This window comes from Osmerus eperlanus, chromosome 14 (genome assembly GCF_963692335.1).
Source record: "Osmerus eperlanus chromosome 14, fOsmEpe2.1, whole genome shotgun sequence".
Taxonomy (NCBI): domain Eukaryota; kingdom Metazoa; phylum Chordata; class Actinopteri; order Osmeriformes; family Osmeridae; genus Osmerus; species Osmerus eperlanus.
In genome coordinates, this window is record NC_085031.1 from 4,939,905 (window position 1) to 4,957,534 (window position 17,630).

Here is a 17,630-nt window from a genome sequence, read left to right on the forward strand (position 1 = left end):
TTTATGTAAATGTACCCCAAAATCCTATGCTAGCCCACAGACAATTACAATGAGCATCCCCCCCCCCCCCAACATGTCCAATGGTATTAGGATATGACCAGTGTATTAGCATTCAGGGCATGTTGGACTATTGTGTCGCGAGCACAGCTGGCCAGCATGCTCTGGTATTCTTTAATCCTGCATAAGTAGCTGAGCAGGGGGGACAATGCAGCGAGGGCTGTGGGCCCCGGGCTGAGGGCCCTGGAGAGAGCAGGAGGAGGAGGGGGGGGGGGGGGGGATTAGCCCCAGCCTCTCTTCCTCTCCCTCTCTATCTGTCTGTCTCTCCATCGCTCTCTGTCTGTCTCTGTCTGTCTCGGCCAATGATAAAGAGGCAGACTGGTGAATAGGGGGAGAGGGAGGGAGTTTCAGCTGGGGGTGGAGGGGGGGGGGGGGGGGGGTTGCAGCTCAGATCTGTTATCCTGTGACAATGGGCCACACAAAGGCCTCGCCTTCACCCCCCCCCCCAAAGGGCAGCTTGGGGGGGGGGCAACTTCACCCACTGCTGGTTTCAGGGACAGAAGGCCAGGGCCCCATTTCACACGCGGCCGAGCAACAATTAACCCCCGTCGGATAACTCCCCTCCCCTCCCCGTCTTTCCTCCAGCCTCCCTAGACCCCCCCCCCCCCCCCTCCTACCTCCCACCTCCCCCCACCCCAATTCTCTTCATCAATCAGAGAGGGGGAGGCCCAACTGCCTGTTGTACAATGACAATGCCCCTCTGTCCCTGAGCCTTGCCCTACCTCCCCCCGCCCCCCACACACACCTCCCCTCCCTCCCCTGCACACTGAAAAGAGGACAAAGATGGGGGGGGGGGGTGCAACAGCCCGCACCCACTTCTACCAAACCCTTCATGTAGAAGAGTCCACACACACGCATACGCACGCACAAAAACACTTGGAACCGGTCAAACCAGGCCATGAAAGCAGACCCTCTTGGGAAAATCGTGATGGTAACTGTACTTCGTGGACAGTTTGTGGAAAGTTGTTTGTTTTTTCTTCAAACCAATGTCAACACAAGGGGGAAAGTTGCCCAGTGAGTTCATTCCACACAGTGTGTCAGGATCAGGTCAGGATTTGGGATTGGTTTGGTACAGAAAAACTGTTACTGCCTGAGCGAACAGCAGACATGTGTTTAAAAGGTCAGGCTCTTCCTTTTAAAAAGATCTCCTTTCAGTCTCTATCAGAGCTAGGCGTTGTAGAGCCTTTTCATAGGCAGAACAAAAGCCGCTACCTGAGTGTGTGAGTGTGTGTGTGTGCCCTCCATGGAGAACCCGACACCACTGTTCTGTTGGAGTGGGTCCGCTAGCCACCTGTTCCCTCTGCCCCTCCCCCAGGCCCAGGGGACCACCCACTCCCCTCCCTGGCCCCGCCCAGCACTCACCTGTGTAGCCTGGCTCACACGCACACTCGTAGCCATTGATCTTGTCGATGCACCTGCCGTAGTCGCAGGGCTTGCTCTTACAGTCGTCCAGGTTCACCTCGCAGTTGAAACCTGGTGGGACGCCACAATGCAGGGGATGGCATTATTATTGTTCGCCATATTATTGTTTTATGTTTACTGTTTATGTTTACTGTATGTGCACCTGCCCACCAAAGTAAATTCCTTGTTTGTGTAAACTTACTTGCCGAATAAACGAATTTCTGATTTTGATTCTGATTAGACTGCTACTGTAGTCGTGAAGTGATGTCACTAGTGTGTGTCTGTAGGCACTATCTGACAACTGTCTTTGATCTTCTCCTTTGTGTTTGACCAAGGGTGTGTGTGTGTGTCTGTGGTTTCCCAGTGTGCACAATGTGTACACTGTCTGTGTCGGCCTGTTTTCCCCCCCAGTGTGTGTGTGTTTGTATATATGTGTGTGTGTGTGTGTGGGTTCTTCCATGCGTGTGTGTGTTTGTATGTAAGTGTATGTGTGTGTGTGTGTGTGTGTGTGGGGGGGGGGGGTTCTTCCCAGTGTGTGTGTGTTTGTATGTATGTGTGTATGTGTGGGTTCTTTCCTGAGTGTGTGTGTTTGTATGTATGCGAGTATGTGTGGGTTCTTCCCTGCGTGTGTGTGTTTGTATGTAAGTGTGTGTGTGTGTGTGTATGTGTGTGTGGGTTCTTCCCAGTGTGTGTGGCTCTCTCACCTGCAGTGCCCTTGGGGCAGGCGCACACGTAGCTGTTCTCCCTGTCCTGGCAGTTGCCCCCGTTCTTGCAGGGCTGAGACAGACATTCGTTGATGTTGGTCTCGCACAGACGGCCTGTGTAACCAGGGCGACAGTAGCAGGTGAACGAGGCCAGGCCGTCTTTGCAGGTGCCGTAGTGACATGGGTCCGAGTAGCACTCGTCGATGTCCGTCTCACAGTGCTGGCCTGTGTAGCCTGGAGGGGAGGAGAGGAGAGGGGAGGGGTGAGTACTCTTGACAAGAACAACTAACAGACACTGGAAAACCCAGTGTTTTCAGTCCAGTATTGGAGTAGAAGAGATAAGTGCTAGCAGGTTATTTGAGTTAGTTTTCTTTTTACAGTGAGAGAGGTGAGATGGAGGATACCAGTGAATGAGTGTGTGTGTGTAGATGAGTGTGTGGATGAGTGTGTGTGTGGGGGTGTATACCTTCTGTGCATTCACAGGTGTACTTGTTGGCTCCGTCGGTGCACTTGGCCCCGTTCTTGCAGGGGGTGCTGGCACACTCATCAATGTCCACCTGGCACAGGCTACCAGAGAAACCTGGAGACACCATTCAAGTTCATATCTGGGCTCTCTGTTTGACGGTTCAGTTGTTGTTTAGCGCTTCCAATTCATTATGTTTTAGATGTACAGTTTTGTTTGTCCTCCTTGTAAAAAGTCTAGTTTTACGCCCAATAAGAATGTAGGGCTCATTCAGCTGGTCATTTCTGCAGATGCGATTGGATCATAGTCTACAGGAGGGCCTCAAAAGGCGGGAAGCTTCAAACCCTAATCCAGTCTTTATCGTGGTTTCCACGGTTACAGTGCATACACAGGATGAAAGAAAGTCTGAAGAAGAGAAACTAATTAGCATATAAACTAGGACTTGGGGACCCTGAACTTCATAACGGCCTTCCCCCCCCCCTCGTACTGCAGGGGCTCCACAGACATGTCTTTCAGACTACAGCATCGTCGCCCCAGTCCGCCACCTCGGCTTTCAGCACTAAGCTCCCGAGGCAAACTGCTGTGCCCGCCAGTTATGCTAATGACTCAGCGGCACTGGTGCATTCTCTTCCTCCCTCTGTCTGCCTGCCTCTCCCTCTGTCTTTCTCTCTCCCCTTCTCTCTCCCCTTCTCTCTCCCTGACTCTCTCCCTGACTCTCTCCCTGACTCTCTCCCTGACTCTCTCTGGGTTCGCTTTCTCTCTCGTCTCTATCCCGGTCAAACGTCTTTCGCTGGAAAATCATTTGCTTTGAATATTAGACACAATTCAAAATGTGTTTGTTTTGCCCGTGGCCCACTGTGAACCCCCACCCATCTCCACCCCCACCCTGTCCACCCCCACCCTGTCCACCCCCACCCTGTCCACCCCCACCCTGTCCACCCCCACCCTGTCCACCCCCACCCACCGGACCTTTCTTCCCACCCTTCCCTCACCTCCATCCCTCGTTCACTGCATCTGTGTGTTCTCACCTTTGGGGCACTCGCAGTGGAAGGAGTTGATCCTGTCGATGCACTTGCCGTTGTTGAGGCACGGGCTACTGGAACACTCATCTGTGTTCGTCTGACAGAACACACCCTCGTAACCTGCGTGCAACACACACACACACACACAAAAAAGAAATAAATGTCAACATGCCGTCAACTGACATCTCAATGGATGTCCTTTGTTTGAACAAAAATCTGCCACTGTCTATGCACAGGCCATGACAAAATACCCCCCCCCCCCCCCCCCATTAGTGGCACAGTCCAGTGGTCCGTACCTGGCATGCAAATGCAGTGGAACCCTCCAATCTGGTCCAGGCAGGTGGCGTCATTCTGGCAGGGGTTGGACATGCACTCGTTGACATCCAGCTCACAGCGCGGGCCCTCGTAGCCTTGGAGACACTTGCACTGGAAGGAACCCTTGGTGTTGAGGCAGCGTCCGCCATGCTCGCACGGGTTGGCACCTGGACGACACACACACACACACACAGGGACCTCAGTGAGGGGAGACGGGAGAGAAGCAGAGAGCAAGCAGAGAGGAAGGAGAGGGGGAGGAGAAAGGCGCCTACCCAAGGAGCACTCGTCTATGTCCTGGTTGCAGGCGGAGCCCGTGTAGCCGGGAGGGCAGGTGCAGATGGCCTTGCCGTTCACAGGGTTGGTGTCACAGTTGGACCCCTTCTGACACGGGTTGCTGATGCAGGCGTCGTCAAGGTGACAAAGCAAACCTGGAGACGGGACGCGCGGAAATAAGAAAGATCTTTTTTTAACACACCCTCCCGTCTTAACCACAGCAATTTCGGCGCCGACCTGGGTTTGATTGAACACTTTGAAGTGTTTGAGGGTGTTTGATTTCAATGAAAGTGTCTCCTTTTGGGATGCTTCCCATGGGGTTTGACCTTAGTTGGTGAACTAAATCAAATGCTCCCAGTCCTGCTGGACCTAGGTGGAGGTGGTGGTGGGGGGCGTACCTGTGCGTCCGTGCGGGCACTCGCAGAAGAAGGAGGCCACGCGGTCGTGGCAGGTGGCGCCCTGGTAACAGGCGGCGCTGGCGCAGTCGTCGATGTTCTCGCTGCAGTCGTCGCCCGTCCACCCGTTGACGCAGACGCAGTGGTAGCTGCCGTGCGTGTCGTGGCACGTGCCGCCGTTCTGGCAGGCGTTGGGCATCAGCTCGCACTCGTCCACGTTCTCGGTACAGTACTGACCTGGGGGGGGGGGGATATGAGCGAATGAATGAACAAGGCCGGATACGACTTGGGTACAATACGAGATATGTGTTTCCGTTTTCCGGCCAAAGCTTTTTTGGGGGGGGTATTTGCATTGCGTGCTGTGGGAGCACGTATCCCATCTCTTCTGGAGAGAGCGTCAGTGGGAGTGTCTTTACCGGTGTAGTGAGGGGGGCACTGGCAGTTGTAGGTGTTAACTCCATCCACACACAGCCCTCCGTTCTGACAGTTGTGACCGGGACAGTCATCGATGTTATGTTCACAGTTCTGCCCTGTGAAGCCTGGGGACACAGAAAGAAACATTGAGACAGGGGCGACACAGAGCAAGAGTCCAGAACGCAGGCCCCAGTAGGAGCTGCAGGCCCCAGTAGGAGCTGCAGGCCCCAGTAGGAGCTGCAGGTCCCAGTAGGAGCTGCAGGTCCCAGTAGGAGCTGCAGGTCCCAGTAGGAGCTGCAGGTCCCAGTAGGAGCTGCAGGTCCCAGTAGGAGCTGCAGGTCCCAGTAGGAGCTGCAGGTCCCAGTAGGAGCTGCAGGTCCCAGTAGGAGCTGCAGGCCCCAGTAGGAGCTGCAGGCCCCAGTAGGAGCTGCAGGTCCCAGTAGGAGCTGCAGGCCCCAGTAGGAGCTGCAGGTCCCAGTAGGAGCTGCAGGTCCCAGTAGGAGCTGCAGGTCCCAGTAGGAGCTGCAGGTCCCAGTAGGAGCTGCAGGTCCCAGTAGGAGCTGCAGGTCCCAGTAGGAGCATGATGCAAGCGAGATGCCACCCTCTCTCTATCTCCTCTTATCTCCACAGTGTTGTGTGCTGTCCGGGAAACACCCTTCCTCTCATTGTCGTCGTGTTGCCGAGGAAGATAAGACGCGTGTATTCCCACGGCGGCCCGTTTGATGTCGCGCACATCAAACGGGATGTCCCGAGGTGCCGCTGGGTAATGTAGGCGTTTTACAGCGCCTGGTCTCTGATTAGCTATCAGCCCAAAGATTTCAGCTGACCTCACGGCTAACGCACAGATACCCACACATGCCCTACCAAGAGGTCCTCTGGTATTCCCATTCTATCATGTCGATCCACGAGAGTGGCACGGTGTGTGTTAAACTTTAACTCAACTCAACACCCTCCCCCCAGCACACACACTCGCACATTCACACAATCACACACACACACACACAGGTTAATTATCAATTGGCCACTGAACCTTGCTCCCAATTGAAAGTGAAATGTAGCTGTAGCCCAACTGACAAAAATGTTGGTATTCTTGGTGGTTAGGGGGGTAATGAAGGGCCCCAGTAGGGAGAGTATCTGGGGAGTGTTGCTGTCTCGCCTGTGGGCACAGCTGGCCTCCAGCCACAGGTTGAGTAACAGCTCTAACCACAATGCCCTCGGGAGAACCACAGCCTTACACAACACTGCACAACACTGGGGAGGAGGGGATGGGTGGAAAACGTACCAACAAGATTAGAAAAACAAGTCAGTGTGTGGATGTGTGTGTGTGTGTGTGTGTGCGCGTGTGTTGGGGGGGTTATCAGGAGGAAACGGCTGTGCCTCGACATCCTGCCAGCCATTGGGGGTGATAGACGGTGGCAACAGGGGAAACTGTTGGGTTCTCCAGCAGCCTTCAATGGGTGCGATCCCAAGCAGTGAGCATGCCGTAGCCCTGAGCTAGCGATCCATACTAACTACATGGCTGTAGCCCTGAGCTAGCGATCCATGCTAACTACCTGGGGCAGAGGAGAAGTCCTACCTGGCAGGCAGCTGCAGTCGTAGATGGTGTCTCCCTTCTGGACACAGGTGCCCCCGCTGTGGCAGGGCGAGGGGCTGCAGGGCAGGTAGGGCGTCTCGCAGTGGGCGCCGGTGTACTCCTGGGGGCAGCGGCAGTGGTAGGAGCCCACCTCGTTCACACACACCCCGCCGTTGCGGCACGGGGACGGGGTCTGGGCGCACTCGTTGACGTCCTGCTTGCAGGTCTGGCCGTGGAAGGAGGGTGGGCAGGCGCAGATGTAGTGGAACTCGAAGGGGGAGCACTGCCCGCCGTTGGCGCAGGGGTTGGAGGCGCAGGGGTTGGCGAGCTGGCACGTCTTTCCTGAGGAAGGAGCACAGGAGAACAAGCAATGAGGAGAAACTAAGACAAACCCCCTAAGGAAGCGAGACACTTTTGCACCAAAAGTGTTCGCAAATCAAACGTGCCTCAATTGACTTTGGAGCACCTGCCGGGACTGTTTATTCGAATAGGGTGCGTGTGTCTCGTACCTGACCAGCCGGGTGGGCAGCGGCAGTGGTAGTCACTGAGGGTTTGCAGGTCGCAGGTGCCTCCGTTCCTGCAGGGGGAGCTCATGCAGGCGTGGTTGGTAGGCGTGAGGCACAGCCGGTCGGAGAAACCCAGGCGGCACACGCAGCGGAAGTCGAACGTGTTGCCCTGGGAGACCGAGCGGCACTCGCCGCCGTTCCTGCAGGGGGAGGGGCTGCATGGGTTGGGGTACTGGCACCGGCTGCCCACATAGTCACTGGAACACCTGGTGAGGGGTTAAGAGAGAGGAGCAGAGATGGAGAGAGGAGCAGAGATGGAGAGAGAGAGAGAGAGAGAGAGAGAGAGAGAGAGAGAGAGAGAGAGAGAGAGAGAGAGAGAGGAGCAGAGATGGAGAGAGAGAGAGGAGCAGAGATGGAGGGAGGGAGAGAGGAGCAGAGATGGAGAGAGAGAGAGAGAGAGAGAGAGAGAGAGAGAGAGAGAGAGAGAGAGAGAGAGAGAGAGAGAGAGAGGAGCAGAGATGGAGGGAGGGAGAGAGGAGCAGAGATGGAGGGAGGGAGAGAGAGAGAGAAAATGGTTAGGAACTATTTGAGGGGTTCCTTTTCAATCAGTGAAGATGAAGACCACTCGGGGAAATTGGACATGGATTCCACAGTCATTTGTTATAGTATCCAGACTCGTTTTTTAACCTCCCAACAAGCGTCCCCATTGCCCGAGGCACTGTGGGACAATTTATCTCATGAAACAGCAGGCCAAAGAGAAAGGGAGGGAGAGAGAGGAGATGGTAGGGGAGAGAAAGAGAGCGAGAGAAAAAGAGAGAGAGAGAGAGGAGATGGTAGGGGAGAGAAAGAGAGCGAGAGAAAAAGAGAGAGAGAGAGAGAGGAGATGGTAGGGGAGAGAAAGAGAGCGAGAGAAAAAGAGAGAGAGGGGGGGGGGAGGCTGGAGCTCCTCTCAGTTTCCCGCTCAGCGAGGTGGTGGAGGGGGGCAGGGGTTGTTGTTCTAGTTTGGCTCCCTGGATTAGGCCCCCTTAGAACTCTGAAAACACACTCTGCTGGGACAACAGACGCCACAAAAACAGGCTTGGGGGACCGTCGCGCCGTGCTCCATGGTCCCGTTCCCAGCTACCTATCCCCCTCCCTGGCTGTCCACACTCATCCCATCAGGACCAGAGAGATCAAGGGGGTATGGCGGCCTGGGCTGCCCAGACATGGACAACCACATTCAGGCTCTAAGCCCCTGTGGAGCCCCTCCTCCCCTCCATACTCCCACCAAGGACAAACATGGCTACAGTCTCCCAGTTTCAGTTTAAACTGACTGGTAAACACCCCCCCCACACACACACACACACAACATACAGCTCTGCCATTGGCTAGTTGGGAACTCCAGGCTGTAGGCACCACATTTCAAATCACACATGACTCTATGCTGCTCATAAATACATGAGATTTCATAGATAGTTGGACTGTGAATACAAAAATTCAAAAAACGTGAGCTTGGGTGTGCACGTGTGTGGGGGAGGTGGGCGGTGAAAAGAGAGAGCGTTTGTGTGTGCGTGTGTGTGTGTGTGTGTGTGTGTGTAGGGACTGGTGTAACCAGAGGGGTTCTACTGAGCGGAGGAGGGGTGTTTAAAGGGGTGTTTATGTTTAAATGTCTGTGTGTGTGAGAGAGAGAGAGAGGGAGAGAGAGTGTCAGAGGGGGCATCTGTTGGCTTCCTAGGATCTCCACAGGGAGCAGGTGCGCATGTTAATGAAGGCAGCTGTTAGACAGAGCTCCTCCCCCTCTCCCCCCTCCCCCTGTCCCCAGATGGGGGATGCTGACAAACCTCTCCTTTTGGGACACAAATGACTTATGCGAGGTCAGCTGTTACAACTTGTATCTCTTTCTTCCACACTCCATTCTCACACCTCTCTTACCTGTCCCTCCTCCTGTCATTTCATCACTGTCCCTCTCTTCGTGGCATTTCTACACTCTCTATCCCCCTATCCTATCTCTCAATCTCTCCCTTTATCTTTCTGTAAGTTGTATGCTTGTTCCTCCCCGTTCTTTATTCTCTTTTACTCTCCCTACTCGCCCCACCCTACTCTCTTTTCTCTCTGTCCTGGGTTCCTCCCCTGGCTGTCCTCAGGAAGGGCTGCGGTGTGTATACAGTGCAGGTCTCAGATATCACACCTGCCTGTTGACACACACGGATACGCAGGCAGGCAGCCAGCCAGCCAGCCAGCCAGCCAGCCTTCCTCCTGCAGCAAACTCTAATAGCTCCCTCCAATGCACACAGGCTGCTGCCGGTCGCAGAAGCCTGCTAAAATAGTCTGTCTGGCTTTGAAGTCTCCCTGGCTCCAAGAGACTTCACTTTGCACCTCTACACCAAAGGTAAACAGAGCCTTGGAGCACTTACTGGAGGGAGCCAGAGTGGCTTTAGGGGTCTTTGTATTGGGGGTCACATAGAAACGACTTTTGTGAGAGAAAAAGACGGTGGTTGTGAGAGACAAAAGAAGCAAAAGAAGGTTTTTGTGTGTGTGTGTGTGTGTCCTGTCCCCTCACTGTAATGGATCTTCCTTTTGGTCGTAGTCAACCCTTAACCCCCCCCCCCCCCTTCCACCCCACTCACATACACACATGGGACACCACCAGGCCACGGCAACACAGCCCGGCAACAGGTCTCAACCAGCGATGCAATGCCCCCTCGGGCCACAGCAGATGCTGCCCTGACCCCTGACCCCAAACACATTTGTGACTCTGGAACAACCCCCCCCCCCCCTTCCTCCCAAACTGGGCCTGATCTGCCATCTGCCACTCTGGGGTGACTTTAACCTCCCCCCCTCCTCCCTCCCCCCGACACACAAAGGCAGAGCCACTCTCACTGTGTAGGGGACATACCACTGCTGTGGAAAATGTGTAGAAGAGATGCAGTGTGTGTATGTGTGTGTCTGTGAGTGGGAGAGACAGGGAGAGAGACAGAGTGGGAGAAAGAGAGAGAGAGAAAGAAGAGTCTCGTGCCTTCTACCATCATCCTGTTTGTCACGGTGATCTCCTCCCCCCCCCCCTCCCCCTCTCACAGGGGGTTTTTGTTGGGTAGATATTCAGCTAGTTCCATCTAATCATTAGCCAGGACCAGACCCAGACATCTGCCAGAGCATAGAACAACCCTGGTGGGGGACATGAGGGACGGCCAGACCTAAGAGGTCCATCAGTATAACTGTCAGGTAAGACTCAGAACAACCGTCATCTTATTTTCTCCATTAGGCCCTTTGTTGTCAGTGGTCTGTTTCTTACTACACTGATATTTGCCTGCCTGCCTACCTGTCTGTGTTGGAGTGACACAGAACATTTACACAGCATGTAGAAACTGGCTGAACCCTTTCAGTTGGCACACCAGCTTCAAATACCTAGACAGACTCACAGACAGACCATTTATTTTTAGCCTCATACAACCCTCCAAGCTTCAACATTGAGCGGAAACTTTTATTCTAAACCACATCATCACCCCCCCCCCCCACACACACACACACACACACATAACCGCCAAAGAGTCAACACCACCCTGACTGATGTCTCTAGTCAGATCACTTTCATACATGGAATTCCAAGCCCCCAAAAATACAGACTCATCCTCAGAATAGCGCGCCTGACATGCCAGGTGGGTGTGTGCGAGTGAGTCTGTGTGTGTGTGTGTGTCATCCACCTTCAGCTTCCGGCGGCAGGTTTATTTCAGTGGCGGCAGGAGGGGTGTGGTCCGGCGGTCCTGACATGGCCGCCACATTCCACCTCAGGGTCTAATCACGGATAAACACCTGCCCGCAGAGGCCCCGCCCCTAGCTCTGCTTACCGTCGACAACACATATTCCCCTGTGACCTCTGGTTGGGGTGGGGGCAGTAAAAAGGGCTGTTGTGATGGAGCTACAGATCCTAACGGATAGGACAGGACGCTGATATTACTCTTTGCCCCCCTTCCAAGACCTTCTCAACCCTCCCTGTCACACAAACGACCCCAGCAAACGAGCCCTTCCTTCCCCTACCGTACGCCCCAGTGCCAGGCTGGGACGTCAGAGGAGCTGGTGTGTCTGTGTTTGACAGGCCGTGCTGGGGCATGTGATCGCTCAGCACCCTCTACGGTGAGCCGTGGCCTTATCTCGGCTCCTCACCAGACAGAACCCTCCGCCCTCTGATCTCCCAGTCGTGAGGATCTCCAGACATAGTGCCACCGATCCCCCCCCTCTACCCCGATGAGCCTCACAACCCCCCCTCGCCCCTACCCAGACCAGCCTCACCTCTCCGGGGCTCCTCCTCTATGTCCAGCCTCTCTTTTTGGGACCCCAGAACCCCACTCCACCTCTGTTCTCAGATCCTCGCCTCACCTCTCCCCCCCCCCCCCCCCCCCACACACACCCCACCTTCCCCCAGGCCTGCAACTATGAGGGTCTTAATTTAGGCCTGGAGGAGATTAGAGTACCTCCTCCCTCCCTCCTCACCCCCTGGTCCATATCAGAGGCATGTGGGGAATGGTGGACCCTCCGGAGGGGTGTGGTGGTCCGGGGCTTAAAGTCCAATAAAAGTCCAACACCAGCCTGGCCTAGCTGCGCTCAGCACACTTGACCCTGGCCTGCACTTGGCTGCTCCTGATACGGCCAAAAGCCACGACAAGCTGAGGTTTACCAGAGCATGTGCAAAAAGAGAGGGAGCACGAGAAAGAGAGGTAGCAACAGAGAGGGAGAGAGTGAACAAGATAAAGGCAGGGGGGGGGTGAGATCAAGTGAGTGGATGGAGGGATGGAGATCTGTCTCCTTAGTGCAATTCGACTCTCTACTCTGTACATACCTATACTGGGGGGGTATGCTAGATAGGCCCTACTAGTCTAAATGGATGCTTGGAATGTTTACATAATACCGATTTCACAATGAATCTGTACCAGACAGCACTGTGAAGAAGAAAAAAACACAACTCACTGCATCTTTTATAAGATACACCAGGGCAGGTTCACATTTTAGACTAGCTGAAATGGATCGCCACACATGAAAACACTTAAGTCACACTTTCAGTTTTCTATCTGGGATCTATTTTGGATCAAACGTTGTACGTTCTTATAGTGGCGGGGGGGACAGTCAGCCAGCATTTTCGACAGACAGCATGTGTGTGTGTGTTTTAGGTGTCTATTATTGAACAGCTACCTCAAACTAAAACAGCGTCTTTGACAGAGAGAGATGAGAGACAAGCGCCAGCCTTGAACAGGACAGGGGTCACTACAGCTGAGGTGGCAGGGTAACTATGCCTCAACCCTACACCAAGGCCTGTGACCCTGTGACACACACACCAAGCATATATGCTGAATTTGACTCGCACATACACGCACGCACATGGCTGTCCCCAATAAGTCTTTAACTAGTCTGTATAGCCCGAGCGTTGAAGCACTGTGCGAAACAGGAAACTCAGGCTTCCAGTTCAACTCTCACTTCTTCAAATGGTGTCTGAGGAGGGCAGTAATGAGCTTGAAACGACAGCAGCGAGGTGCCATGAGGATGTACGTTGGCGTGTTCACAGCAGAGATCTGAGTCAGTGACCTCGTTGTATAAGATCGAATACTTTTCAGATGGGGGGGGGGGGGGGGCAGGGGGCTGAATGGGAAGAGGACGTAAAGATAACAAAACGTGTGCGAGTTTCCTGTTATCTAATCTTATTGATAGAGTTTGTATCACGTACTACTGTCGAAACACCCTTTTATCCATTTCTATCCTGCGATAGGATCCCTCTTGTGTTGTTTCTGTACATTCCCAGACAGATTAGTGACTACAAACAAACATTTTGCAAGCAAACTTGGATCCGTTTGGGTTCCTCGCCACCAACATAACCTAGCTACTAGAGGGTAAACAGGAAGTACGCTAGCTCCTGTGCTAGGAATGATCTGTGTAGAAAGGCTGGGATTTTTTTTTTTTAAGTCTATTTTTGGCACTGAAGGACAGAAAACACAGAACGGGTCGGAGGCGGGGTTTTATTTTAGAAGAACTTCCTGTTTTCTGTGGAGGACTAGGAGCGTGAGGACCCACGGGAAAGCAGAGCGGAGGGAAACTGGTCTGGGGTGCCGGGTCACATCCTGAACTAAGGCCCGCCCCTCTACATTCTGGACCAACCCTAAAGCTCTACTGCTCTATTCCCAAAGCAAACCCAGTGCCCTCGACCAATCATCAAGTCGATCGGTGCTACTGCCTCACACTCTGGGACAAATAAACAGTGGCACGGTGGCCTCTCAGCATGGACATTGCACGTTCTCCCCATACTCACATTCCCTCCGCAAAGAACCCCACTAAAAACGGAAACAATTGCTCTCCTTCCCCTGCTCCTAGCCAGGACATGGGCGAGCCAGCGGACTCGGCCCCTGCACGCTGCCAATGTGGCTGTCTACTGTTCCTGGCTGCCCTGGAGGGAAGGACAGCATCGGGATGGGCCAAAAGTCATTTCTCCGGTGGACACCCTGGCATGCGTGTGTGTGTGTTCCGCCCCTCCGTGCGCGTGTGTTCACATTGTGTGAAGTGAAGAAAGGGTTGTTGTTGTTGTCCATCGACCAACAACGAGGAACTGGAGAACTCCTAAACACTCTGCGTGTGACAATGATCTGCTCGAAAGTCGTTGACGTTAAAGATGTACGTTCAGCTTCTTGCCATGCTCCTTTATGGGACACAACAATATGTGTCGGGGCCTTCCACAAAACACAACACAGAACTCTGGAAGTCCCCTGCATGATCGCATGGAGGAACATCCTAAATTGGTTTTTCTACCTCTACACACACACACTTAATGTGTCCTGCATGCCTCAGTGAGTGTACGCCTCAGTGAGTGTGGCCTAGTATGAATAAACATGGCCTTGATAATTATGCAGGGAGCCGTGGTCGGGACGCTGCCCTCTGACCCCATCGAGCCGAACACAGACACACCTCAACCACCACCACCATCGTCATCCTCATCCCAGTATGGTGGATGGCTGTTGGGCTTGGTGAAGAGAAGGAATGACTGATGAGAAGGACAGAGGGAGTGAAGTGAGGAGAGCATGGAACGACAACCTTTCCCATCCCCCCAATAAACCCAGAGGATACTGCAGCTTCTGCTGCCGGTGGGAGCTGAAAGGCAGCTTTGTAGGGGGGAAGGGGGGGAGCGTGTCTTTCAAATCAGATATAATTGAGTTGTGGCCCCCAGGCTAGCGTGGTCTAGTGTGGATCCCTCTGAGGGCACCCTCTGTCTCAGCCAGCCATGGACAGATGCCCCCAGGCTCCGCCCACCCAGAAGATTCACAGCAGAGATAGAGAAAGGACACACACACACACCTGTGAACCAGGGGTTGGATGGATGAACCAAACACACACACACACACACCAACCACCAGGATGGTCAAGCAAGCCATTATTCCTACACCTGTTACCCACAGTTAATTATTTTTGTTTGTCTCATTTGAAGAAGAGGAAAAAAATCCTCCTGAACTGAAGCAGACTGGCATATCTGCTTCAAAAATATCCTACACACAGACTGTGTGTCTTTCTCTCTTCAAGACACATCCCATTTGGGCATGAGTCGACAATCACTCAAGCCTAAAAAATCTCCTTTCCTCTCCTCCCCCACTTGTTTGCTTTCAAATTTCAGCAGTTTACTCCAATGAAGACCCCCCTCACACACACACACCCTGATAACATCCAATCCAATTACATCTCACAGCCATCTGCTGCCAATGGGAGATCCCAAAGGAGAGTGCCTATTCAGCCACCAAAAGGCAGGAGGAGGGAGGGGGTAAGTGGGGGTGTCGTGCAGGGGTTTGGGGTGTACTCTGGAGTTTTCTTTTGGAGTGGGGTGGTGTGTGTGTGGGGTGGGTGGGTGGGGGTAGTTGGTAGTGCTCTGGGAAGCCCCACTCTGATTAGTCACACAGCATTGCCCTGGCTGGGAGACAATGGGAGCCGTGCGGCAGGCCTTCCCCAGCTGTCGCTCCATGAAAGAGCAGAAAAACAAGATTTAGGGCTGGGACGCGTCCCCTCACTGCGCCGGGGAAGGCTCCTGCATTCATTAAAGACCAGCCAGGAGGGGAGGGGAGAGGGGGGGCCACCTTTTGTCCGGCCACCCCTCTCTCACCTCTTCTGCGCTGTGGAATGAGGGCTCTCTTCTCTCACTACCTTTTTGTTTTTTAACCTCCTCTCCTCCTTTGGTGTTTTCTTTAGGGGAATGTGTGCCAGTGCTCAGAGGACGGGGAGGTTCCTGGGGGGGCCAGGGGAGCGGATGTCCATCGAGCCCCAGCAGAAGCTGTGCCTCCCGGGCCCCTGGTTGCCCGGCAAAGCCGCCCCAAAAAAGCAGGAATGATAGAGGGACTATGTGGCCCCCTCACCTCTCTACCCTACAGCACCCTGAAGTACCACACAACACTAATCGGGGGCCTTACAAATACGCCAACACCGCTCTCTGGACCTTACTGACTAATCCTGCTCTACCACAGAGCCTGAAAGAAGTTCACACAGGCCCAGCCCTCGATCTCCAGCACTGAGAGGAGACCTAAACCAACCTCCAATCCCTTAATGAGAGACTCTGGGAGCCTAAATTGAGGCTGAGCCTTGTGGTTTTAACTGTGTGTTCACTGTTCACACACTGGTTAATAACATGGTAGCTGGGTTTTTTACACTCACTTGCATTCTCCGTTTCCGTCTGGGGAGGCCTCACACCTCCCTCCGTTCAGACATGATTCAGTGGGCAGAGAGCATCTTAGACCTACGGAGAAGAAAGAGAAGGGTTACAAAGCAGCCATAGACCATCTCTTGCATTTTCTCAGGCATTCATTTGCACTCCAATGTACACGAAGACAATACAAACGTTTTTTTTTGTTATTCTAACCGAGATTATTATATTATTATTTAAATAAACAAATTATTTTAAATAACTTTAATAGTGATATTGAGTATCTTGGAAGTGTATTTTCATTTATTCATTCGTTACAGTCATCTGCGGCTTCCCAAGGGACAGCTCGGGCTCGTGGGCACTGGAGGCCAGCGGTGGCGCGCGTGGTGCGTGGCTTTGCAAAGCACGCTCTCGGGGAAAGCGCAACAGCTGCTAAGCTCAGATGCGCTAACAAAAGAAATCAGAGTCCAGCACGAGCCATAAAACACTCTCCAGTGGCATTGTTTACGGGCAGACGGGAATAACAGCACCCCCCACCCCCACACGGGACTCACACACTCTCCCACACACAGAGACAAAAGACCCCCATTCCCTCTCCTCACCCCTCACCCGCTCCGGCAACACACGCACAAACTTCTTTTCACCCATTATCATGATCCCCGTTCAATTCCACAAATTTGCGCTCGCGCCACCAAAGTTTTTCCGGCCCAAACCGGGTCAATGTGAAAAAGGACAAATGTGCACAAAAACAAATTATAATACTGACTTTGACTAGCTTGTAAAATAAGCTTAGTAAAAACTATCTTAATAGTAAAAGTCGAACTACCTGCCACCCAGTCAATGTTTTTATTTGGGTCAAAATTAGCATGTTCACTAAAACCCCACCTATAAATGGTTTGGAACTCTTTAAAGCCAACACAAACATCAAAATGTTTGCATCAACTGTCTCTGAAATCTACTGTGAGCACAAAAATAGTTGCACGAAGCCGATGTTCCAACAGTTGGCTGCACCACCCAGCGCTTGGTTCCCATGAATAGCTCCTCAACGATTGAAAATAGTTTTAATAATTGACTATGCTTAACGATGCAACAAAAATGTCGATAGAATGTTTTAAAAGCTGTTGCATCTTCAAAAACTATGCAAAATGTACTTCAAATTAGACGCAGTTTGAACATTGGGAGTGAAAAATCGAACAAAATCAAGTTGGGGCTCTAACTTTTTTCAGTCACAAAGATTTCACTTCAAGATTGGGAGGAATACTCGCAGTTACTAAAATTTATATTACGAGACATTTGTAATATGGAAGCTTAATTTGCGATCAATTTACCTTGTGTTCTGACGATGGCTGGAATCAGAAATATCAGTTTCACAAAGATATGATACATTCCTTCTCTTCAACTTGACAAATGTCGTACAATTCCACGTGGGGTGTGCATAGATCCACAATTCGTTAACTCCAGAAGCGGCTCGAAAATAAATAAATATCCTTTTCTTAAATAAATAGAACCAGCCAGACGACTCACTCGTGAGCGGATCGTCTTGGGGGAGAACTCAATACATAGATGTTAACGCGCTCGCTCCTGTGTTCTGAATGATGTACCTTGCGCAACTCTGAAAGTTCTTCCACTTCTGCAGCCAATGGGGCTGATCCGTCGCGGGTAGGCTACAGCTATTGTGACTGCTGTCTTGATGTATGTTGTAATCGGGTAGTTATCTACGGTTTTGATAGTCAATTCAATTTTACAGTTAATGCGTGTCACTAACTTGAATTTGATGCGGCGTAAATCAGAAAAAGTGTTGAAAAAAGTTCGTATAAGACAACCAGAAGACGATTTAAACATATATTAGCCTAAGTGTTATCCTATTTATAA

The 17,630-nt window shown here is 52.5% G+C and overlaps 1 protein-coding gene across 2 annotated transcripts in view; it reads right to left on the reverse strand.

Annotated features, from left to right (window-relative positions):
• The window catches only part of notch1a (notch receptor 1a), a 145,446-nt gene extending 128,079 nt beyond the window's left edge, over positions 1-17,367 (reverse strand). Inside the window, exons 1-12 of one of the 2 annotated variants that reach the window (XM_062477417.1) lie at positions 17,087-17,367; positions 15,770-15,851; positions 7,127-7,389; positions 6,621-6,959; positions 5,047-5,169; positions 4,634-4,867; positions 4,235-4,390; positions 3,944-4,129; positions 3,654-3,767; positions 2,629-2,742; positions 2,163-2,396; positions 1,420-1,530 (exon numbers count right to left, since the gene is read on the reverse strand). In XM_062477417.1, coding sequence (XP_062333401.1) covers positions 1,420-1,530; positions 2,163-2,396; positions 2,629-2,742; positions 3,654-3,767; positions 3,944-4,129; positions 4,235-4,390; positions 4,634-4,867; positions 5,047-5,169; positions 6,621-6,959; positions 7,127-7,389; positions 15,770-15,851; positions 17,087-17,144 — 2,014 coding nt within the window. In that variant the 5' untranslated portion in view covers positions 17,145-17,367. The remainder of the gene's footprint in view (positions 1-1,419; positions 1,531-2,162; positions 2,397-2,628; positions 2,743-3,653; positions 3,768-3,943; positions 4,130-4,234; positions 4,391-4,633; positions 4,868-5,046; positions 5,170-6,620; positions 6,960-7,126; positions 7,390-15,769; positions 15,852-17,086) is intronic. The other variant, XM_062477418.1, reaches the window with a different exon arrangement.
• Between the last annotated feature and the right edge of the window lie 263 nt (positions 17,368-17,630).